The sequence below is a fragment of the Manis javanica genome, chromosome 6 (assembly GCF_040802235.1).
Source record: "Manis javanica isolate MJ-LG chromosome 6, MJ_LKY, whole genome shotgun sequence".
Taxonomy (NCBI): Eukaryota; Metazoa; Chordata; class Mammalia; order Pholidota; family Manidae; genus Manis; species Manis javanica.
The window spans coordinates 71,426,634-71,451,870 of NC_133161.1; the positions used below are offsets into that span (position 1 = coordinate 71,426,634).

General features: G+C 39.6%; 1 protein-coding gene across 17 annotated transcripts in view; it reads right to left on the reverse strand.

Annotated features, from left to right (window-relative positions):
- The window catches only part of AKAP9 (A-kinase anchoring protein 9), a 209,264-nt gene that overhangs the window by 91,648 nt on the left and 92,379 nt on the right, over nucleotides 1–25,237 (reverse strand). For 16 of the 17 annotated variants that reach the window (XM_037019808.2, XM_073238857.1, XM_073238864.1 and 13 more), the window contains 5 exons: nucleotides 12,999–13,352; nucleotides 11,480–11,704; nucleotides 10,297–10,437; nucleotides 9,719–9,822; nucleotides 7,027–7,232 (listed from right to left, as the gene is read on the reverse strand). In XM_037019808.2, the coding sequence (XP_036875703.2) occupies nucleotides 7,027–7,232; nucleotides 9,719–9,822; nucleotides 10,297–10,437; nucleotides 11,480–11,704; nucleotides 12,999–13,352 (1,030 nt within the window). The remainder of the gene's footprint in view (nucleotides 1–7,026; nucleotides 7,233–9,718; nucleotides 9,823–10,296; nucleotides 10,438–11,479; nucleotides 11,705–12,998; nucleotides 13,353–25,237) is intronic. The other variant, XM_037019806.2, reaches the window with a different exon arrangement.

Here is a 25,237-nt window from a genome sequence, read left to right on the forward strand (position 1 = left end):
GCAGTGGAATGTTCTAGGTGTATGGAAGGATAGAAGAAGTGCTTGATTTTGTCAGACCCTCTGATTTCTGAGAATTACCTGGGCAGCATGATCTGCTCCTGTTAGACAGTAAAAGGGATTAAGAGATCACTAATTTTGATCATTTTGCAGCTTGCTACCTTTGTAAGAGGTATATTAGGAAGTGGTTGGACTCATGAGCAACTCTAAATATGACTTGTGCATCTACACTACACTCATTTCTTATGTAAAGAAAATTGAGTTTATATGAGCAGAGGATAAGCTTTGGAACAGTTTTCTCTAAACTAAAATGAAAGTACAGGTTATTCATTACTGCCATAGAAAACAGTACTCACCCGTGGTAGCATGCTACTAACCAACAATGAAACTTCCTCAAGAAGAATTACCTATACTTTTGTTATATGGAGTACATATTTCTCATCAGTAACTGTACAAAATTAACAAATTAAAAGCAAAGGAAACTTTTATTTCCAAAGTACCTGGAATGAACATCCAGTATGATATAATCACCCAGGAGAATAAGAGCTATTATGAAAATGTCTTGCTAAAGTAACTTCAAAGTTTTAATATACAATAAAGGAGCCATGGATACACAGTGGGGAAATGACAGCCTCTTCAACAGCTGGTGTTGGCAAAACTGGACAGCTATATACAAGAGAATAAAACTGGATTATTGCCTAACCCCATACACAAAAGTAAACTCAAAATGGATCAAAGACCTGAATGTAAGTTATGAAACCATAAAACTCTTAGAAGAAAACAGGCAAAAATCTCTTGAATATAAACATGAGCAACTTTTTCCTGAACACATCTCCTCGGGCAAGGGAAACAAAATAAAAAATGAACAAATGGGACTATATCATGCCAAAAAGCTTTTGTACAGCAAATGACACAATCTGTTGAACAAAAAGGCATCCTACAGTATGGGAGAATATATTCATAAATGACATATGTGATATGGGGTTGACATCCAAATTATGTAAAGAGCTCACACACCTCAACAAACAAAAAGCAAATAAGCCAATTAAAAAATGGGCAGGGGAGATGAACAGACACTTCCCCTAAGAAGAAATTCAGATGGCCAACAGACACATGAAAAGATGCTACACATGGCTAATTATCAGAGAAATGCAAATTAAAATCACAATGAGATATCACCTCACACCAGTTAGGATGGCCAGCATCCAAAAGACAAACAACAACAAATGTTGGCGAGGATGTGGAGAAAGGGGAACCCTCCTACGCTGCTAGTGGGAATGTAAATTAGTTCAACTATTGTGGAAATCAATATGGAGGTTCCTCAAAAAACTCAAAATACAAATACCATTTGACCCAGGAATTCCACTCCTAGGAATTTACCCTAAGGATGCAGCATCCCAGTTTGAAAAAGACATATGCACCCCTATGTTTATCGCAGCACTATTTACAATAGCTAAGAAATGGAAACAACCTAAGTGTCCATCAGTAGATGAATGGATAAAGAAAATGTGGTCCATATTCACAATGGAATATTATTCAGCCATAAGAATAAAACAAATCCTACCATTTGCAACAACATGGATGGAGCTAGAGGGTATTATGCTCACTGAAATAAGCCAGGCAGAGAAAGACAAGTACCAAATGATTTCACTCATCTGTGGAGCATAAGAACAAAGCAAAAACTGAAGGAACCAAACAGCAGCAGACTCACAGAACCCAAGAATGGACTAACAGTTGCAAAAGGGAAAGGGACTGGGGGAGATGGGCGGGAAGGGAGGGATAAGGGGGAAAATTGGGCATTAAAATTAGCTCACATAATGTAGGGGGGTACACGGAGAAGGCAGTATAGCATAGAGAAGACAAGTAGTGATTCTACAGCATCTTACTACACTGACAGACAGTGACTGTAATGGGGTATGTGGTAGAGATTTGATAAGGGGAGGAATCTAATAATCACAATGTTGCTTATTTAACTGTATATTGATACCAAAATAAAAAACTAAAATAAAATAAAACTAAAGTAACTTCAAAAGTTTTAAAGTAAACTTTAGATGTTTACTGAAACATTTAAACATGAAAATGGTTACACTAAAGTAAAGAACATACAAAGTTCTTCCCATCCCATGTACTAACAATATCAGATGCTATTTCAGATATAAGATCTGAATTCAGCACAATTCAGTATTCATTAAGCACCTCCTCTGTACAATCACTCCCTGAAGAATCCAAAACTTCATTCTAGGAAATGATCTTGAATGTTCGCTACAGAGGTTTACCTAATTCTTAGTGTGACAGCTAATACAACTTTCACCTTTATATTTTTATTTCAAAATTTAAAAACAGACAACTATATTGGTATTTACTTACATTACTCCATGTATTCAAAAGTGAATGTCTTGGTAATAGGAATTAACATTTTACAAATGCTCATGAGTTCAAAATGATCTTGGGATTCAAAATGAGTTCAGATAAAATATAAAGTACAGTACAATGTATATTACAAGGTACTACATAAAATTAACAGTCTGGAAAATTAAAGATTTTTGATGAAGCTATAGAAGCAAGAAATACTAAGTTTATAACTGGTGTTTAGAAGTATGAAAAATACCTGATTATATAGCATTTCTCTGAGGAATCAAATACACTCTAGTGATATTTTCTTTCTAATACTTATAGAGAATTTGAGGAATTTGAGGAAAGAGAATAGCCTGGTATGATGGGGAGTCAAGGATTTATGGGATCAAAGTATGTACAGAAGTAAGGATGAGGTGGGTGAGAGCTGAAAGAAGGTAGCTGGAAGGTACGCTGGATCCAAGTTGTGAATAGTCTTAAACTTTATAGGAACCTTTGGAGTTTTGCTATAAATAATGGGGAAGTAAATAATTTTTTGAGCAAGAGGATACTATCAAATTTACAATTCAGAAAGCAAAATGGTAGTAATGCAGAGGAAGGGCTGGAGAAGAAGATACTAGCTAGGTTGGAGAAGACTGAATATATAAGATAAGGGAGAAAGAAAAGTAGTAAAGATGACTGGGTTTCCAGCTGAGATAATTCTTTGATGATAGAAGAGACATTAAGAGAAATACTAAGAAATCAGGAGAAAGTGTATAGAGTAGGCATTAAAAATGATTAGTCTGAAGTGTTAATGGGTTACATGGAGGAAATGAGTCAACTTTTGAAAATTTGGGTCCACAGAGACTTAGGAGTCATTTGTAGAAAGGTGACAATCACAACCTTGGAAGTGGATACATTTGTTTTAGGGGCAATATTTAGTGAGAAAAGGAGACTCTGTATATAACAAACTAACAAAAGAACCTGTGTAAAAAAAAGTCAGAGAAAGACAGGAGAGATAGGAAGAGAACATTTCAGAAAGGCGGAGACTTCAATAATATTATTTGTCTAGAAAGTCAAAGAGAACAAAGAGAAGATGCTATGAACTTGACAACTGGGAGATCACTGCTGCCTTAGAGAAAGCAGTTTTGGTACCATGGGAACAGAAACCAAAGCTGGTGGAAATAAGAGTTGGTCTGATCTTTCAGCAAATTTGTTGAGGTTTACCCCTGAGGAGGAGCAAAGTTGAGAAAAATCAATGAACCTTTTTTTTGGTAATATGAAAATAACAGCATGTTTTGGGATATAGACAAGGAATTGATGGTGAGGAAAACAACTGAAGATACTGTATATTATGTGGGAGTGAATCTTAAGCACAAAATACAAAGGACATATAAAATGAAAACTGCTTATAAAAAGCCATTAAAATGTCAATTTTTTAAATGGCTGATGAAAAAAAGATATTAAAGTACCTAGAAAAGATAAATATTTAATAAACTTAGTGCATTTTATTAATAACATTTTGGAAATATAAACAAGAAATCTGAATATGTTCCAATGAAGAAACAGAACTTTTTGTGTATTCCAATGAAATAAAGGAATGAGAAAGACATTAATCTTACACTATTATTTTCAGGGGAGAGATCACAGAAAAATAAAAATTAGCAGGGCAAGTTCATAAAATGCCAACAAACAGAAATTTTAGAATGGCCAGTCTGGCAAATACAATTGAGTTATTAAATAGTTCTTTAATAGTTTACTTCACTTACTATACCATGTTCATTCTATACAGAAAAACAATAAGCTTCTCAGTTTAAGCAGGGTGGGCAATATGATCAAGCATTCCCTTGCCCCAGTGGTCTTCTGAAGATCTCTGAGGCTCCAATTGCAAACCACTGGCTCTACTCTGACTCTTGTACCTGACAAATGAGTAAACTGAACCAGTCTTGGGAGACTAAGAGATTTGCCTAAGGTCCCAGAAGACTAGAACAAGTATCAAGGGCCTTCTGATTACTAATACAGCGTTTTTTCTTCTAACATCACACTGCTTCAAAAGGAAGCTGTAGCAAATGAAATTCAGTCCCTGGCCTCCTAAGGGAGAGAAAAGCATTCTACTACTGAACCATCATCACAGTCCAGGCCTAAAGGAAATTCAACACATCCTGGGGGAACTCATTTTTATGAACTACTCTAATATTCACTTGGCTCAAAATGTCCCTTCAATTTCACAAACTAGGTTACTCTTACATGGAAACAAACATTAGAGAGTTAACAAGTCCATACATGTTTAAAATCTAAACAGGTTCAGACCTGAAGGCTGATAATAGATCACAAGTGCTACTACCTAGAAGACTAAGTCATATACAAAAAATGAAAAGCAAAGTTGCTTCATGATCAGTTTAAGACTGAACTTTTTCTATTATATTAAAACATAAAATATTTCAAAAGTTCATTTTAGTTGTCATAATAATGTTTCTATCAAAGTACGATGGAAGTGCCAATATTTTAAAGCTAACATTTTCTTTAAACCTTATCAGAAAATTCAGTTTTAAACTATAAATTCTATTAGTTCAATTTCCTTCAAGATGCAAAATGGGTCTCATTAGTATCCCTAAATGACATTAGTTGTCATCCTATATTAGTAAGACAAGCACATCATTACCAAACACAAAAACATAAAACCTGGGTGACTAAATGGAAAGTACACATTATAACCAATGACACTAACACCAGCAAAATTCTTATCTCTGCTATAATATTCTATATACTGTGAATTTAATTTTTTCTCTTGCATATTCACATTTCTTCCAATATCAGTTAATATTTACATAATTAAATATTTTAAAGGCTTAGGTGATTCAAATATAAAGTGCTTTTAAATAAAATATTAAATACTATGATTTTATCTTGCCTTGGAATGGAATCTCAGTGCCTTCTTCACTAGACTGTAAAGCAAAAAGCATAGAAAAATTGCTCAATAAATGTTTGTAGAATTGAACTGATAAAACTGTTTAAACATTTATAAATGAAAAACTACTACTAGATATCTTAAAATAGTACATAGACATTAAATCTATATTGGAAGATTTAGATATAACCATGCAAGAGAAGAAGCTAATAGATCACAGATACTTTTAGGCCTGCTTTCTAATGGAAAAGGAACATAATGCTCTGTGCTTGAGTTACATTACCAATTCATTCCTTTTTACCACTATGGGAACACTGCTCTGGAAGTTGTGTGTGTTGTCTATTAAAACATTGTGTTCCGAGCACTACAGCAACCACTTTGAGAAATGTCTAAGAGAACTGCTAAGAAAAAAAGCACAAAATATTTCTGTAATTTACAGAATGTCTCTCAGAGAGTCTTTTGAATATGGTGTAGGTCTTACCAGTAGAAAGCAAAATCTCCCTCACCCCAAGATGGTTAAGAAAAACTAGTTGATGAAATACTTTTTAGAAAACCATAATTTGATGAATACTTTTACAATGAGACCAAGAAAATATTACCTAATTCTTTTCTACATATCAAGATTCACATGCAGAAGTAAAATAGCCCTTGACTAGTTTAATCAAGAGTGAAGTTAATTTGAAAAATACTTCCAGAAAGTTTGAAAAGGATAAATTTGAAAGGAAGTTTAAAAACACAGTATTATTTAACTCTTATTTTACTAAAGACAGTTTTAAAAATTATTTTTGAACTTAACTGAGGTATTTTTAAATCAATTTTACTTAGAATTCCAAATCAAGATTTTCTCTACACTTAGAAACATGCTACAGGCCAACTTATTAGGCACACCTTTGTTAAGTGGGGTAATTTCTTCTTATTTCTCCACATGAAATTTAGCCAGCAGAATATTCTCAAAAATGCATACACTAGCATTTTTAGAAGATTTGAGGAGAGGTGCTTGGATTCAGAACAGCAGTAAAGCATGGGCTTGATCTTCTGATCCAAGATTCCAGATTCTATCTTTTTCCATGTAACAAAAAACTTCTCCCCTTTTAATTTCCTGATATCCTCTCCAACAAGGAACAAGGAATTGAAAAAACAAGACTGGAGGTCAGCAATGTGAAAGCAAGAAATTCAAAGAGCCTTAGCCCACACAGCTGGAAGAAGCCAAGAGTTAGGAAGAGGCTTTGTCACATCAGGACCTAACCCTCTTGTTTCTACACATATTTTGTCTTACTTCAAAGCACTTTTACAGAAGGAAGAAAGGACCTAGCAGGGGATAGTTAAGATCAAACCTTGGTTTTTTTTATAAAGATTTTCTTCTAACTATGTCAACAGGTATGCGAAAATGATGCTTGACTCTTAAAGGCCTTTTACTTCTACCTTTCCTCAATTTATAGCGTGTTTTTCAGGATGTTGCCCATACTTCATGGATATTGGTAAGAGTCCTGAGAGGTGATACGGAATTTTTCATTTGTTGGTAGAGAAATTAAATAGCCTCTGGTTTAAACAATATAGTAGTAACCCTGAGTTATGTGTAAAATAACAATAAGATACCCACTTGCAAAAGCTATCTAATAATGGTGTTTTGAAAAGAGTGGCTCTAACATACTTGTGTTTGGAGGTCTTTTTGTTAGGAAATACTTTCATATACTCTCTTCTATATTTTCAACACAAAGCAGAATGCCTTGAACTCAGCAAAATTTATTTAAGACAATGATGACAGTCTCAACAGTATATAAAACTAGTACCTCCTGTGTGTTCCTCATGGACACATGACTTTACAGGTGCCTCTGCTTCTGACCTCCAAATAAGGCTGGCGGATGACTGGCCTTTACTAGATCTATCTAGAATACCAAGGACATGGCGACCAATTGTTTCTTCAACAGCTGCTGTTGTTTTTACAACTTCTAAGAGTATCTTCAGAAGTTTGTTATTAGCTTTCTGGAGGGCATATCTAAACAGGTAAAGAAACATGTATTAAAAAGTTTCATCTTTTTAAAGCAAGCATTTTGCTTATGTTCCCCAAAAATGCACTACAAAATATTTGACCTGAAAAATATATGATCCTCTCTATTAAAATAATATGCAATAGCACTTACTTAAGTGTCTTTTATTCTTGACTTATTTTAAAGTTATATAATTTATTTTCTTCTGAAAATTTTGGTCAGTGAATTGTAATATGCAAAAAATGCAGCATGTTATTGATCTGAAAGACATCAAATAACTAAAGTTTTAAGCTAGTAGAATTTCCAGAACAGAAGAAAATTTTAATGTGGTGCACAAGTTGAGTTTTAAAAAGTGTGGTAGAACTCAAGCATATAGTATCGAGCTAGTAATACCATTCATGGTTACTCATATATGCTTTACATTTAATCTTTCTTTGTATCAAACAATATTATTTTCAGAAATAATTTTAAAATTCTGTAAAAAAAAATGTTAGTATTTCTATAATTTAATGGTGATTATCTAGATGAGTAAATAACAAAATAGGCAGAGATCTGTTTTTTAAAGGGTATGTTGTGCACTTTCACTGCCCAACACTAAAGGAAATATTATTATAGGCCATTTTTTATTATATCTGCTCCAGAGACAGAAATTTCTCATTACATATACTACACTCATTTCAGCTGACAGAAAAAAGCTATTTTCAAACAAACAGAATAATGCATCTTTTTTTTTAAGTCATACACTTTTATTTTTAAAAAACTAGAAAATACTGCCAACCACCCTCTAGAATATCTCAGCATAATCACTGTTGGCATTTTAATGCCTACCCTACTAGACTCCCTGCCCCCCACCATAAATTTTAAAAAACAAAAATGGGAATATCCTGGACACAGTGTTTTTGAAAGCTTTTTGACTTAACACAAACATCTTCCCATGCCAAGAAATATATTTCCATAAATGGTGATTCAGAAGATTATTTGATTAGTCTTCTGAGTAACTAAACAACTTCTTATCCTAACAGCTTAATTCAACAAAGGTACCAGTGGCAAACTTTGCATTTAATACATATAGACAAAATAAGAGACTTTCATAGTAAAGGTCCTCTGCCTTAAGAGTTTTCTTTCTCAACTTCCTATCATGTAGATCACCAACAATCAGGTTAAAGGGTATCTGTTTTCACAGGCACATGACATAACTATTTTAAGACAAGGTAATAAATGGATAAGTTTTCCTTCAGTATTTGTCAAGTGAAAGAGACAGTTCTATTTTTGCACCTAGATCAAGTTCTCCGCTTACATGAGCAAAGATATTAAAAATAAAAACTCTAAATAATTTAGTTAGTAGGAACTAAATCAAGGATTTTATTTCTTTCTCGGAGGTTTTATTCAAGCCCAAACGCCAGGACTAGAATAATTTGAAAATATTTCTACAGAAGAGAAATAATTAAAATTAATATGATGGTAAAAAGAAATAAATATGAATATTTATTTAGCAGCATTCACTACAAAAAATTCCTAAAAATTAAACACTGCATAATTTAAAAAATAAACCAATTAGAGATATATAATATAAAATAAACATTTTGTTTATTTTATATTGCGTGGTAACTCTAGTTTTCATACACTGTCTTTCTTGTTTGAGTTCCATACTGACTGTGCTCCATACTGATGATCCAATGGGGAAGCCAAAATCTTAGGGGCCAAATTCCTCCATGCAAGCTGAGGAAGGAGGTTAGGACACAGAGGGTTGACAGTCACAGAAATTGGAAAAGGAGGAAATTAAGTTAGTAGATAGTAGTTTTAATTTAAAATTAAAGAAATTATTTTCATTTGAACAAAACAAAATTTTAAATATTGCGCTTAAAGTCCTTAATATTAATGTGGGGTAACTCTCCCCATTTACTATTTTATATTTTTATATTAACCTCTACAAAATCAAAGTAGGGGCAAGTTTTGTTAACATCGGATCATTTATTTATAACTATAAAAGTGGGATATATGAATTAAAAGTTCTTATCTGTTATGCAGTAACTACATAAAAGCAGCTAAATGTAAACTATCACCCTTAATTTTTTCCTCATCATAAACAAACCAGGGATGGCTTACATCGAATGCATGTTCACAAGTAAAAGGAATTCTCTATTATTTCTTCTTTTAGTCTATTTTAAAAATAAATTGAGCTTATTTTTATAAACTTACATCGAATGCATGTTCATATAGTAAAGGATAAATCGCATATGAATAGAAATAATCAAGAAAGGGTCAATAACCAAGTAATTTACTGAGTTAAGTATATTACCATATCTGATCAAAAATTACTTTATATAAAGATTTTTTTAATTTGTCTTTTTAATGATTAGAAATGGGTAATTCTTTACATGTAGAGTATAACATACAAATACATGTATAAGATAAATATTAAAGACAAATTAAGTTTAAAATATTGAAACAATGATTTTAATTCATTTACTGAAAAAGTACATGTTTTGTATACCTTTCATTAGACAGAATATCAGGAGGCACATCTTCAGGTTTTCTATCCAATTCCTTTTCTTTAAAGGTCTGTTCCTCAATTTCCCCTTGGTTTTCATGTCCATTCTGTTTAAATTTGTGTAAAGGTAGAGAGGATAAGACAGAAAGAAAACCTGTCATCTTGGAAACAGCAAGTCTGTATTATAAGGTGAGACAGAAACCTCTGCATACCTAACAGATACTGTTTGAAATAATATTTAACTATATTTTATCAAGAGATTAGCATTATCAAAAAAGATAAAACAGTCTAGTACACAGAAGAAAGAAACTTTATGAGTTTAAGCTATTGCATGCTATAGCACAACAATAAAGTTTGTTAGGCTGCTCCTTGGTGAACAGTAGTTGCTGCTTAGCAATGTCAGATTCAAATTACCTTAAATAGAATATAAGGCATCTTGATCCACCTACCTTACACATAAACAATCACACATATATTAAGCTCAATACCTATAAAAAACACATCTCACACTACCAACAAAGACAAACAGATCCTAGTACATTGCTGATCCACTGTTCCTTGTGGGCCAGAGTCCATACTACCTGTGTTTGCGTACTGCTGCTGCGCAGCTCACAACACAGCTTCTCTCTTCCAGCTAGAGACAGCTGCTTTAGGGCTTCCAACTCCTCTAAAAGCACCCTCTCTCTCTCTGAAACCAGGTTTTCATTATCTATTGAGGATCTCTAAATAAGAAAAAAGGTCATGAGAGAATATTGTTTGCGATAGAAGAAAAAAGCAGAAATATTAAGCAAATTCCTTTTAAACCCTTAGGACCAACAGGCCCTAGTTCTACCTTTATTCACATCCCATGATTAAGGGTTAAAAGCAGTTCAATGCAAAATTCAAAACTTAAAAAAAAAAGCTAATTAGCCCTAAATATTCAGGAATTTGCACAGTTCAATTAGTATTATTTTTATGTCAACTTTGCATTGAAAATTCAGAAGTTTAAATTCACAAAATGTGATGAAGAAAAGCAAAATTTTTTTTTGAAATGTTATATTCAACTCCCAATTTTCCTAATATATTGGAATGAATGTATTTCAAGAATTCTCTATTATTTCTTCTTTTAGTCTATTTTAAAAATAAATTGAGCTTATTTTTATAAGAACTTTTACATAAATATTTCTTGCTTTTCCATAATAATTTTGTGAGTACATTATATATAGCAACTGATTAGAATCCAGCTCCCAAATACCAAAGAGTCAAGGAAGGGATAAGAATGTTATTTCACAAATCAAGAAGAGATGTTTCCCTGGAAAAAAATTCCAGAAACACACTACTTCAGATTTCCATTCATGATTAAAAAGATAGATTAAAGATAGATAAAGGTAAACCTTGGAGATGCTAATTGGTGGACTTCACAAAAGTATGGGAAAACTAATTATCATCTGCACCTCAGCACACACAAAAAATTTTCAAAACCACCAAAGTGCTTTCACCATGTATGGTCAGTGGAATGATTAAAAAAAACCCAAACAACCTTGTAGCCACTTTTTCAGTGTGCCTGAAAAGACAGAAAATTAAACGGTACAGAGACAATGCACTTCAAGGTTGAGTTAGGTGTCCCTAACAACATCTAGGGCCGCTGTGCTGGTGAGCTCTGTACCTGATGTTAAATATTTCCATTTATTCATATATTGGCAATAATTCTAACTTTAGAAAAAAGGCTATCTACATGTAGAGTACTGCTATTTTAACTAGGGAAAAGGACTCTGAGTCCCATACCTGGGCTAACTGTCTATTCAGTCTCTTAATCTCTTCTTGTAGCTGCTCTTGGTCTTCTCGCTGCCTCTCCATCTGGCGCATGTGTGCCTGCCTCAACAGTTCTGTTGCCTGCTGATGTTCTTGGTACTGTCGCACAAGTTCCTGCCTCATATCTTCCAGCTGTTCTTCATTTAACATTAGTTGTCTAGAAGCATCCACGCTTGATACCAAAATTTCATTGTGGATCTATCATAGTAAGAAAACAAAATATCAACTATAAAACAATTTGTGGAAATTAAGCCATATAACACTTCACTAACATTTTCTCAGCATTGATAATTTAAATAAATACAGAAGCAATTCTCCTAACGCCACAAAGCCTGTATTTTTTTAGTCCCAATATTAAATAAGAACAAATTTAATTTTTAAAAAGATATTTGTTTTAATTATAACTCCAAATAAATGTAAAGTTAGCTTATTATCATTATATATATTATTTTTTAAAAGCAAATTAGGTATTTATCAGTTTTAGACATAATCTAGTTCTAAGGGAAGAGAAGAATAAAGATACTCAAGATTCTGTCTACTTTTAATGAGGCTATAATTTCATTGTTCCTCTTGACATTTTATTATGGAGAAATACAAATGGAATACTTATATTTTAAAATTAAGTTTATAAGGCATGATAAATTTTACCTATTTAATTAATATTATGCAATGGTCATTACAGTATTAGGAAGAAGTGCTTAACAAGAATAATTTTTATTTCAAAATGAAAGCTATATATTTCATTTTCTCATAATTATAAGAAGCTAACTCCTTCATGGGTTTCTACAAGTACTTCGATTCCTGAAGAGATACTACCTAAACAAATCACTCTGCCTTTAACAGTTGCTAGTAAATTAATTTTAACAAATAACTCAGTTTTACACTTCAAAAAGAAGTTGACAATTTTATTTGAGTATGTCTCTGAACAAGACTTAACCTATCCCTAACATTCACCAAAAATTTGCACTTAGATAATTTTAAAAGATGTAGGATTTATTCCTTTCTGTTAAAGCACAAACAGTTGATGTATAGACATAGAATAGATAATTCATTAGTGAATAAGTAAAGAAAAAGAATTAGCATATACAAAGTAGAGGCTTTAAATCTTCTTAAATAGGTAGCTGTTTCCTTTGTGTTATCATTATCATGTTAGATAAAGCAAATCCTTCATTCATACATACTGCCAAATTTTAGAATAATTAACCTTGAATTGACTGAAACAAAACACAGGTAGGTATAACTTACCATGAGATTTTATTATGTACATGTATAAGAAAAACAAGAATACTATGTACCAGACTTGTTTTACTTAATAATAATATTAAGTCATTTATTCATATACCTTACAAGTAATAAAACACATTAATAATGTGAATCCTAAGTCTAGACTGCATTTGATACTTCTTCTCCAGTAAGTGAGATTACCAGTATGTTTATAGTAAAGGAAGTCACAATTTTTGGCAAGTGTTTATATACAAAGAAGCATACTTACAGATTCTGTGACTATAAATGTACTATCTTTGGAGAACATTTCTTCTGAAATAGTCAGTTCATGGTCCTCCGATTCTAGTATATTACCAAGATTATCACTGTTTGATAACAGAACTTTCTTTCCACCTTCTCCTAACTCCTTACTAAGAGGTTTAAATTCTTCTTTAAATTCCATGCCTGTTGCCTCAAAAGTATGAAAACCAAGTTGACCCTGTGATAATTTCATTTCATCTAAATAATGTTCTTGCTGACAGACAGCATGTGCTTGTTTTGATGATACAGTATCTTCTTTTTCCCCAGATATTCTAGATTGTTCGGTTTGTTGAGCAAATGCTATACTCATTGACACAATGACCTAAATAAACAAACAAAAAAGGGTTAGACTATAATTACCAGCAGGAATTTTAAAAAGTAAGTTACCACTCAAAATTACACAAATGAGAAAAAAGCATAGCCTCATGGTTTTAAACTAAAAGAGCTCTATGATAAAGAGACATGGAGGCAAGTTTCTCTATTTTACAATAAATCTAATATCAAAGTATTTTACTGCCTGCCTTTTTAAATTAAAAAAAAATTTCATTTTCTTACAAAAGCAATGTTCAGTATTGAAAACTGGAAAGGAAATAAAAGCTCTTGTATTTCTCTCCTTAGAAAAATTAAGTATTCTTCTTAGACAAAAAAAGAAATAACACTTCAGTAAATAGGTTTCCAAATCTTCTTCCTCTTCTCTACATATAGGTATAGAAATAGACACAGATGTGCGTTTGTCCTATAAAAAGTAGTCATGCTAATACTATAATCTGATTTTATAGCTTAACTATAGTAAATATATTTTTAAAGAAAAGTTTTGAAGATTTTCAATGGCTTAAAATGTCATCTTATACAGTATACAGATGTACTATATAAATTTATTCAATCAGTTCTCTATGTTGGACATTTAGGCTGATTCCACTCTATTTTAAATACTACTGTGATGAAATCTTTGTAACTGTATCATTGTGCACATCCTTTCTAATTTCCTTACTGTAAAATTTCAGAAGTAAAACAACAGGTTTGTGAGACTGGTCAGGATGATTATACAATTCAGTGTAATGCAAGTTGACTTTCCACTACAACTAATACTAAATCCGTGCTTATTTTAATCTCATCCAGCACAGGTACTTAAGAGATTCTGACTGGCAGCCTTGGCTCTGATAAGTCAAAGCCTCTGAGAACCAGTTGTTTCAATAACTTTATTTCAAGTCCCATCTTCACAAATAATTTGGAATGGGGGAAGCCTAGCTGCCATAGTCTAAGACAAAACATACCTAGAATTCAAAATTTCTGTGCCTATTAATGAACTTTTTCTGGTTCCCCTGTTGCCCCAGGTCATATAACTGGATTATCACTTTAATGTCCTGTCTTGAATCTGGTTTGCCTATCTGGGGTCTTGATTTCCACCTGGTTCCTGCTAGCTTCCTTCCTCCCCAAAGGCTATCCCCTCTAGCTGTTTAATGGAGTACTGCTTCAATAAAATAATACTGATGACAGTAGGTTGAACAACAAGAACAGCAGCAATCATTAAGCCCTTGTATTATTTCATGTAATCATACAAAGTAGGTACTATTATTAACCTGCCTACTCTGTGACTATACAGCTGAATTTAAATGAAGAGAAAAAGAAAATCCAACTAAGTTAATTGGTCTCATTTTAAATTCATAACCATTTTACTGGTAATAGGCCCTTAGAGACATTCTGGGCAATTCTACTCAACTTCCTTTGTCTTCCATTTCTCATTCTTTCTCCTAGACAGCTTTTTTCTCTCTCCTTAGAGCTCTACTTCTCTCCTTTCTCATTCTCAGGTGCTGTGATTCTTACTTTACTGAGAAAATAGAAGCAATCATAGAACTTCCACAGGCTTTAAATACCGCATATGAAAACATATATCTGAATCACAAACCAAGTATTCTCTGCCTTCCTTCCTGTTACTATGAATTAAACTGCCATGTTTTTATTTAACTGTAACCCTCCAGGGACTGCACCTCCTCTCATCTGCTCAAGGACACTACTTGAGCAACTTATTCCTCTCTCTTCTGAATCAGCTATTTTGTTCCTCTGGCCTCATTATTTCCATTAGCATAGAAGTATGTAATATCTCTCACTGTAAAACAACACAGCAACAAAAATCCACCACTTGACTCCCTATATCATATATCACACTTTCAGCTACTACATTTTCCTGCTCCTCCTCAAGTAAAACTCAAAATAGTTCACTTTATTCTTCTCCTCCACTGTCAAATCAAATTTAATCATGGTTTGTCTCTACCAGATATGTTCTGTGAGAGTCACTGATTATTTCACATTGTGAAATCCAGTGACTAATTTTCAGTACTAATGTTTCTTTACTTATGAGAAACATTTCACACAGTTTAATACATTCTTACCTTGATATATTTTTATTACCTGGCTTCTATGACACAATCTTTTGCTCTACCCATATTTACTTTATTGCTCCTTCTCCATCTCCTTTGTTCTTCCTCATTTCTCTGACCTTCACACACTGGCATTCTCCAGCCTCATTTCCCAGACCTCTGGTCTATCTGCACTCACTGTATGAGTAGTTTTCAAATTTTTTCACTGCAACCATGGTACACACACACACACACACACACACACACACACACACTTTATATCTGCACTCACTGTATGAGTAGTTTTCAAATTTTTTCACTGCAACCATGGTACATGAAGGGTCCCCACCAGTAAGATGGCAAACTTCCGGCTTCTCTTCGGGGGTCCTCAGTTCCCGCCGGCGCCACCTGAAGCCCAATCACCTCTCGCCCCCCTCCCAATCCCAGCACCTAGCCAACAGCCACCAGCCCCGTAGAAGTGACACCTCAATCAATTCATGCCCCCTCCTATATAACCCAGCACCTTTCCCTAATAAAGCGGAACTCTCCGGTGAGTTGCTGCTATGTGTCGCTCCTTTCCTTTCATTGGTGCCGAAACCCGGGAGACGGGACACCCCAACTGGGACCCGTCTTCCCCCGACACCAGCAGCAGCTTGCCCTCGTCCTCTTTTTCCGGCGCTAGCTCATCACACTCACCACTCCTCTCTGGCCTTTAGGTAAGTTTTCCCCCCGGAGTGGGCCACTCTTCCCCGAGCTATCGCAGTGCCATTGACCATGATCGTCTGGCAAGGCCCTGACGCTCGGGGATGAGGAGGGAACGCTCCCCGCCTCAGGCCTTCACGGCTGCAGCGGACCCTCAGGCCCCTCCTCCAAAAGCCATAAATCCCCGCCTCAAGCCTTTACGGCTGCGGCAGACGCTCAGGCCCCTCCTCCGACAGTCAAACGCATTCACCATCCCTTCCATCAGTGCTGAAAGTTTTTAAGCAAAATTTCCCCGGGGTGGGCCACTCTTCCCCAAGCTATCGCAGTGCCATTGACCGTGATCCTCCGGCAAGGCCCTGACGCTCGGGGATGAGGAGGGAACTCTCCCCGCCTCAGGCCTTCACGGCTGCGGTGGACCCTCAGGCCCCTCCCCAAACAGCCATAAATCCCCGCCTCAAGCCTTTACGGCTGCGGCGGACGCTCAAACCCCTCCTCGACAGTCATAAATCCCCGCCTCAGGCCTTCACGGCTGCGGCTGACTCTCAGGCACCCCCCTCCAACAGCCATAAACGAGGTGACTCCTTTGTGGATGAGAACGCTCCCTTTTCCCCCCCTCCTCCTCCTGTTCTGTCCGCCGAAAACGCCTAGCGCTAGGTACCTCGAGACTCCGGCACTCTGCCTTCTTAGGGAAGTCTGGGTGACGACCCACACTTTCCAAGAAATTCCGACTCGTATACGAGTTTCCGCAGACCACCAAGGATCATCGGGGACGCCCTTTGTCTCCTTGTGGTCTGCTTCAGTCCGAGGATCTCCGTTCGCCTTCCCGTTTGTCTCCTTCTCTGTCCTTTAGCCATGGGAGCCTCCTCATCCCTCCCTGAAAGTTCACCTCTTGAATGCCTGCTTAAGCATCTGGCTACCCTCTCCCTGATGCCTGATATAAAACCAAAACTTCTCCGTAAATATTGCTCCCAAGATTGGCCGACATACCCCCCTAGACAATAACAAGCAATGGCCCGCAGGGGGAACTCTTGATCCTAACATCACTCGCGATCTTTTTAACTACTGCCAGCGCCTGAAAAAATGGAAGGAGATTCCCTATATCGAAGCTTTCTGCCTCCTCCTCTCCCCGCCCCCTCCCAAGTTCTCCTAGCCTGCAAGCCACCGCCCCTGCAGAAGCCTCCTGTTCACTCCCTTCCCCTTCTTCTCCTACAACAGCCCTTCTCCCTTCCTCCCCAACCATCTCCTCCCCCATATCACCTCCTCCACCTTCATTCCCTGCAGATTAAGCCTGAGCCTTTCAGCCCCCCTTTAACTAGGTCCCAAGAGCCTCCTCCGTCTTTGCCCTCATCACCTGTTTCTCCCCTGTTAGGGACCGCCTTTGTCTTCTCACATGTTTGCAGGGAGAATGGGAAAGCACCTTCCCCATGTCTGAACGCAGCATGGGAAAGCACAAGCTAGAGAACAACCGGTGCAGTCCTTAGAAGTTATCTGTCCACAAAAACATCTTGCTAAGACTCCTCACTCTGAAAATAGGGAGACCTTGAAGATGTGTAGAAACACCGCCCCTGCTTCTAAATATGCCCTTCCCCCACTTGCCGATGTGGCAGGAATAGAAAACAACGCATTCCATAAGCAATTAACTGGAGCCCTGCTGTAGCTCAGTAGAGCATGGGACTCTTAACCTCAGAGTCATGAGTTCAAGCCCAACTAAAGCAGCAGAGGCAAGCAGCTGGGCTGCTAGCTGGCGACATGTGGGTCCGATTCTATCTTTCTTTATTTTCTTTGCCCCCCTTCTGCACTTCAGGACCTGCTCGACTAGGCACGGCTAGACCGCGTCACTCCCCCACAGACTGAGCCAGAACCCTTCAGTCCCCCTCAGACTCAGTCCCGAGAGCCTCCCAAAATTATCACCCCCCTCCGGGAGGTAGCAGGATCCGAAGGCATCTTGCGCATTCACATCCCTTTCTCCTTAAGAGATTTAGCCCAACTAGAGAAACGCCTAAGTTCCTTTTCCACTGATCCCATGACATACATCAGGGAGTTTCAATAGACCCTCCAGTCTTACAGCCTCACACATCATGATATTTTCATGCTCCTGGCCAATACTCTCCTCCCTGAAGAGCATAGACGAGTTTGGGACTTTGCCCAAACGCATGCTACCGAAACCCACAGGACTGACCCCACCTATCCCCCTGGCCCCACTGCTATCCCGGAACAAGACCCACACTGAGATTATAATACCGCCATGGGTCTCTGCTCTCAAGATATTTTTGCCTCCTGCTTAATAGCAGGTCTGAAAAAGGGCAGCTTGTAAAGTAGTCAATTTTCAAAAGCTCCAAGACATAATTCAAAAGAGAGATGAAATCCCCTCCGAGTTCTTAGACAGACTCACTCAAGCCCTATTACAGTATACCAGCCTGGACCCAGAAACACCTGAAGGAAGACATGTCCTTATGACATACTTCCTAGCTCAAGGCTACCCCGACATTAAAGCTAAACTCAAAAAGTTAGAACAGGGCCCCGCTACCCCACAGACTGAGATCCTAACAGTGGCCTTTAAAGTCTTCCATAAGCGGGAGGAGGAGAAAGAATGCCGTAAACAAAAGGCTGATCAGGCCAATTTCCAGATGTTGGCCCAGCTGATAAAACCACAACCTGGGCGCCCCTCTACAAACAAGCCCCCCCAAGAGCTTGTTTCAAGTGCAGAAAAGAGGGACATTGGTCAAGGGCGGGCCCCTCCCCCAGATCTCCTACCACCCCATGCCCCAGATGCCACAAAAAAGGGCCACTGGGGGTCTGATTGCCCAACCACCCGAAGGGGAGGCTGGACGAACAACCCCCATCCTAAGCCCGCCGTAGTGGGGCTGGCAGAAGAAGACTGATGGGGCCCGGGGGCTTCTCGCCCGACCATTTCCATCACCAAACAGGAGCCCAGGGTTACTTTAACAGTAGACGGTCGCCCCATCTCCCTCCTAGACACAGGAGCCACTTTCTCAGTCTTCTGAGAATACCGGGGCCCTACCACGCCAGCCATTACTCCTATAGTCAGAGTAGGAGGTAAACAGATTTTCCCATTAAACCCCCCACCCACCCTTTTATGCACAATCCAAGACAATCCCATACCTTTCTCTCACTCCTTCCTGGTTATGCCCCAGTGTCCCATCCCTTTACTAGGACGAGACATCCTTTCCCTCCTCCACGTTTCCATAACTATATCCACTCCCACAGCCCCCAGTACTCCCTTTCTGATGGCCCTCATAGCCGACGACCCCCCTCTACCCAATGAAAGCTCCGGTTCTGCCCTCATACACCCTGTAAATCCCAAAGTTTGGGACATTACAAGCCCCTCTGTGGCCCTATGTCCCCCTGCCTCTATCAAATTATGTGACCCCTCTCAGTATATCTGTCAGGCCCAATACCCCCTAACCACTTCAGCCCTCATAGGCCTCCAACCCATCATTCAAGCAGACCCACTCACTCCCCATTTAATACCCCCATATTAGCTGTTAAAAAAACCAACGGATCTTTCCGCCTTGTCCAAGACCTTCGCCTCATCAACATAGCCATTGTCCCTATCCATCCCTTAGTTCCAAATCCATACAGCCTCAGCATCCCACTTCTCAGTCCTAGATCTCAAGGACCCATTTTTCTATCCCTCTACACCCCTGCTCCCAAGATTTTTTCATCTTCACCTGGACGGACCCATACACAAGACATTCTGAACAACTCACCTGGACAGTTTTGCCACAAAGCTTCCGAGATAGTCCCCATATTTTTAGACAGGTCCTAGCTCAAGACCTCAAACAGTTTCATCATGATCACTCCAAGTCCACCTTATTATAATACATGGACAATCTTCTACTCTGCAGTCTCTCGTGAGAACAGTCTCAACTTGACACTGCCTCCCTACTTAACCTTCTAGCGTCCAGAAGTTACCGAGTATCCCCGGTCAAAGCTCAAATCTCTTCCCCTCCTATCACTTACCTCAGATTCCTTCTATCTCAACAAAGAAAGTCCATTACCTTAGACAGAAAATGGCTCCTCTCTGACCTGCCCATTCCCAAAACCAAGACAGAAATCCTTTCCTTTCTAAGCCTGGCTAGATATTTTAGACCGTAAATCCCTAACTTCTCCCTGCTCCCTGTTGGCAAAACCCCTATACGACCTCAGCAAGAGCCCCCCCTAAAAAACCTTTATCCTCCTCACCCCAACACTCCTTCATTAAGCTCTGTCAAGCCCTTGTGGAAGCCCCAGCTCTCCATCTTCCTGATTTGTCGAAGCCCTTCTCATTATACATTCATGAGAGGTCCAGTCAAGCTCTAGGAGTCCTAGGCCAATATTATGGCCCATCCTTTGCCCCAGTAGCTTATCTCTCCAAGCAATTAGACCCCACAGTTCGGGGATGGGCCCCCTGCCTACGGTCATTAGCCTCTGGGCAGCTCTTGCAGAAGGCAGCTCATAAACTGACATTCAGGGCGCCCCTTACCATTCTGTCCCCACATCACCTAAAAGATCTCTTAACCTACAAAAGTTTATAAACTCTCCCTCCCTCCAGACTCCTGACCTTATTGTCCTCTTTCCTCCAAAATTCCATTCACCCCCTTTGCCATCCATACCCAAATCATGACTTTTTCCTCCTTTACTGCTCTCTCGCTTTTTTTCCTCATTCCTATTGTCTTCCCCACCACCCCAGCCTCCTTTGTATGGCGATTCAAAGTCAGACAGACTTACACACAGCATCAAACAAAAGTTACTGCCCTCATTGCCACACCAGACTGCCCTCTGAAAAGCTGCTCTGAGCCTTTACACCTCCACTTTCCTCCCTCCACTGAAGTGTTCACTAGCAGCTACCCTTATTCTCCCTACCTCTGCTTCCTCTATGACCAAAAACAAGCCTATTGCAGGCGATGGCCAGATACCTACAGGAGATGTCCCTACTAGTCTTGCACCATTCACTACATAGGTAACTTCCAGTACCCACAGTATTACTCCTCCAACCGTTTCATGAAATATCCCAATGGCTCATTCTTCTTATCAATCCCAGATCCCTGGGACTCTCGATGGGCTGCCAGAGTCACAGCCTCAGTTTACTACAGGGGGTCCTCGACCCCCCACAGTACCCTTCATATCTCTCGAAAGTATGTTCCCTCTCATTCCCAGATCTCTCAAGTTGCATCAGATAGCAGACATTCCGAAAAAGTCATTATCCAAACTCTTGATAGCGCCTCTTCATCTTCTTATCCCCACCCCTCTTCCCATTTCTCCTACTCTTCATTACAGCTCATTCAGGACACCACCATCTTTCTCAACCACACCCTTAACACAGCCAATTGTTTCTTGTGCGCATCACTACAGCGCCCACTGCTGGCCGCCGTGCCCCTTAATATTTCCAACTACTCCTTCCATGCAGAAAGACAACCCCTCTGCCCCCTGGCAGACATACCCCTATGGGAACCAGAATACGCAGATAATCTCACCATCCACCACTGTGTAGGCCCAACTCCACCCCCTTCCAGCGCACTTCACTGCCTCTCTATCTACACCCCTACCTCTGGCTCTAAGACTTTTACGCAACCAGGACACTTCTTTTAGTGTAATAGCAGTCTTTTCAACTCACTGCCTCTCAACTCCGATACACCCTGCATTCTCGTCACCCTAATCCCACAGTTAACACTTTACAGCATGGCAGAATTCCTTGAGCTCCAACCTCCCTTGCCCTCGCGCACAAAAAGGGCTGCTTTCCTTCCCATCATGGTCAGTATCTCTTGGACCACCTCAGCCATTGGGGCAGGGTTTTCGGGAGGAGCCTTGGGTCACTCTCTATAGGCAGTTAGAGATCTCAATGCCAAACTTGAGGGAGCCCTGACATCCACTGCCGATTCTCTAGCCTCTCTCCAAAGACAGGTCACTTCGCTAGCTAAAGTCACCCTTCAAAACCGGCGGGCCCTAGATCTGCTTACAGCTGAGAAGGGCGGCACCTGCGTCTTCCTCTGGGAAGAGTGCTGCTATTACATCAACGAATCTGGCATTGTAGAAACTGACATTACCAAACTCACCGACCTTGCCTCCAGTCTCCACTCTGCTTCCAATTCCAACCCATTCTCGTCAATACTAACAAACCTCCTCCTCACCTGGCTCTGGCCCATTGCAGGCCCCATAATAATCATTCTTCTCGCCTGTCTCTTCTTACCCTGTATAATAAAGTTCATCAAATCCCAAGTCGGAAAAATCTCTAATCAAGCTTTCAACCAGCTTTTACTCAGGAACTACCAGCTTCTGGCCACAGAAGATCCCTCACCCTCACGTGACCTCCTTACCACACGCTGAGATGGACCCCTCTCTCCACTGGAAACTGTTCCTGGAAACAATAGCCACAGACGCCTGGCTCCTGACACCCATATCCTCTTGGCCAACCTATGGTTACAGGGAACCTTCACTGATTTCCAAACCTGAAGAAGTCCACATCTACTCGTCCTTACTGCGGGGAGTCCTATCAACCCTTTCCTCCCAATCCTCAAGCCCTCACTCCCTTCTCCACCCCTGTTCAGCAGGAAGCAGCCAGAGAGAAAGCAACATCCACAAACCCATAGAGGAGAAAGGGGGGAATGAAGGGTCCCCACCAGTAAGATGGCAAACTTCCGGCTTCTCTTCGGGGTCCTCAGTTCCCGCCGGCGCCACCTGAAGCCCAATCACCTCTCGCCCCCCTCCCAATCCCAGCACCTAGCCAACAGCCACCAGCCCCGTAGAAGTGACACCTCAATCAATTCATGCCCCCTCCTATATAACCCAGCACCTTTCCCTAATAAAGCGGAACTCTCCGGTGAATTGCTGCTATGTGTCGCTCCTTTCCTTTCAGTACACACACACTTTATATCTGTACTCACTGTATGAGTAGTTTTCAAATTTTTTCACTGCAACCATGGTACACACACACACACATTTATATCTGCACTCACTGTATGAGTAGTTTTCAAATTTTTTCACTGCAACCATGGTACACACGTACACACACACACACACACTTTATATCTGCACTCACTGTATGAGTAATTTTCAAATTTTTTCACTGCAACCATGGTACACACACACACACACACACACACACACTTTATACTGTCACCCAAAGCATATATAGGTATGTTTCTGTGTAAATATAATTGAACCTTTCCATTAATAAAACACATATAACTTATTTCCATAATAAAATCCTGGTTATAAAACAAACGAACTTCATGACTGGGTAAAATTGCAGCATTTAGAGAATCTCTTGCCTGGCCTTAGTGTATCTCCATATCAAAATGTGTTTCCAAGGGGTGGAGAGAAGTAGTCTATATCCATATCAATAAGTGATTACAGGGAGCTAGTGCATATCTAGTCCTGAGAGGTTGGGTGGGGTCGCTTTTTTGCAGAGGGGTCACAAGAGACACAGGAGAGCAGAAGTGGATGACTGCTTGTAGACAATAAACAGATTTCTTCCACTTTATTTCTCCCTTTGACTGATTTCAGTTTCAAAGACATTTTGCCCTGCACTGGGAAATTATTTTCCCCCAGGAGTTACATCTGGCGGTAGCTGACAGGACCCCTGAACCTGAAATTTGTCTTCATGGGTGTGACCCTTGGGCAGGCTGCCCCTACAGATAGTGGGGAGATACCTGGAAATCCCCGTGGATGGAGGGAGGCCCTAGTGTCTGCAGTGGCAGAGGGTGCAGCTTCACCTGGGAGCCATCTATTTGTGGGGCTTCCAATTGGGGAGCCCCTAGTTAGGAACTGGTCTAGGGTAAAGAACCTCCTAGACAGGTGGTGCCTTCCCCAGAAGTGGGGAAGGGTGGAGACACTGGAAGCTGTGGAATTAGCCCTCCATGAGACAGAAGACTGCTTAGATGTCCCTGAGTGGCAGTGTAGCAGCTGGGATTGTAGGATCTCTTTTCCTCGAGATAGTGAAAAGTTTTATCAAGGAGAGAGAGAGACTTGCTGAGAGACACACTTCAGCATCACTTGGAGAAGCAGAACGATGATCTATGGGCTACCCTTAAGAAAGAGAGACAGTTACTGAGAAGACAGGTCATGCTCCTAGAAGATATGTTAGCAGTGAGGGGGAAGGCAGCAGAAGCCTCATTGCAGGAGGCTGTCAGGGAAAGGGAGGAAAGAGCTATGCCTTCAGCCAAGGAAATGGTAGAGGAAATGTGGAGAGAGGATTAGATAGTGAGGCAGAGGCTGCCGCCTGAGGCACCAGCCTCTCCTGTATTAAAGACCCACCTGGTTGTAATTAAAAAAATAAAAATGCAACAACCCTGGGCTCCTCAGGAGGAGGAGCCACCCCCTCCCCAGGTTGTGTAGCACTCCAAGCTGCGCTCCTATGCCTAGGATGAGCTGGTGGATATGAGCATCCATTTTTGGCAGAAGCCGACGGAACCTCTGCCTACGTGGCTTTTGAATCTTTGGGATATGGGGTGGAAAACATTGTTATGTCAGGTTCTGAAATGGGTGGTAGACTGGCTTCCCTGATGATTCACCTTCACCTCTGGCAGTGGTTGCAAAGTGCCCGTCACACCTCAGGGAATCAGGTGCTTTTAGATTGGCTAACAGCAGCCATCAGAGCAGTTTGGCCTAATCAGGGTGATTTATCATAGTTACCCACTAGCTGGAAAACGTATGCAGAGCTCCAGTAGGTGTTAAGAGAGTTGGCCATGAAAAATACCATCTATAATATGGACCCTCAGGGCTCCAATGAGTTGTTCACCATAGGAATGAGAAATCTGGTGTTGCATACAGCTCCCAGATCTCTATTTGGGTCCCTAGTGACTATTCTTGCCCCTCACATAGGGCAACCTGTAAGTGACGCTAGTGGTACTTCAGCAGATCTGGGGGAGGTTCAAACAGTAAGAGCATTTAAGGAAGTATGGGCTACAACTGAAAAGAGAGGTGCAAAGGGCCCTATGAAGGTCTTGAGGACCCAAATGTGGATTGATTAGATAAAGGCCAGAGTAGTGAAAGAAAAACTTGATGGGCAGCCCAATAGGATCTTGTTAGAACTGTGGCACCAATTAAAGCCTGAGCAGCAGTTCTAGTCACTGGGGTCCAGGACATGGAAGTCGTAGGCAAAGCCCCATGTCTAGCCTCTCTCCCTGCAAGACTTCCTGGGGGATGA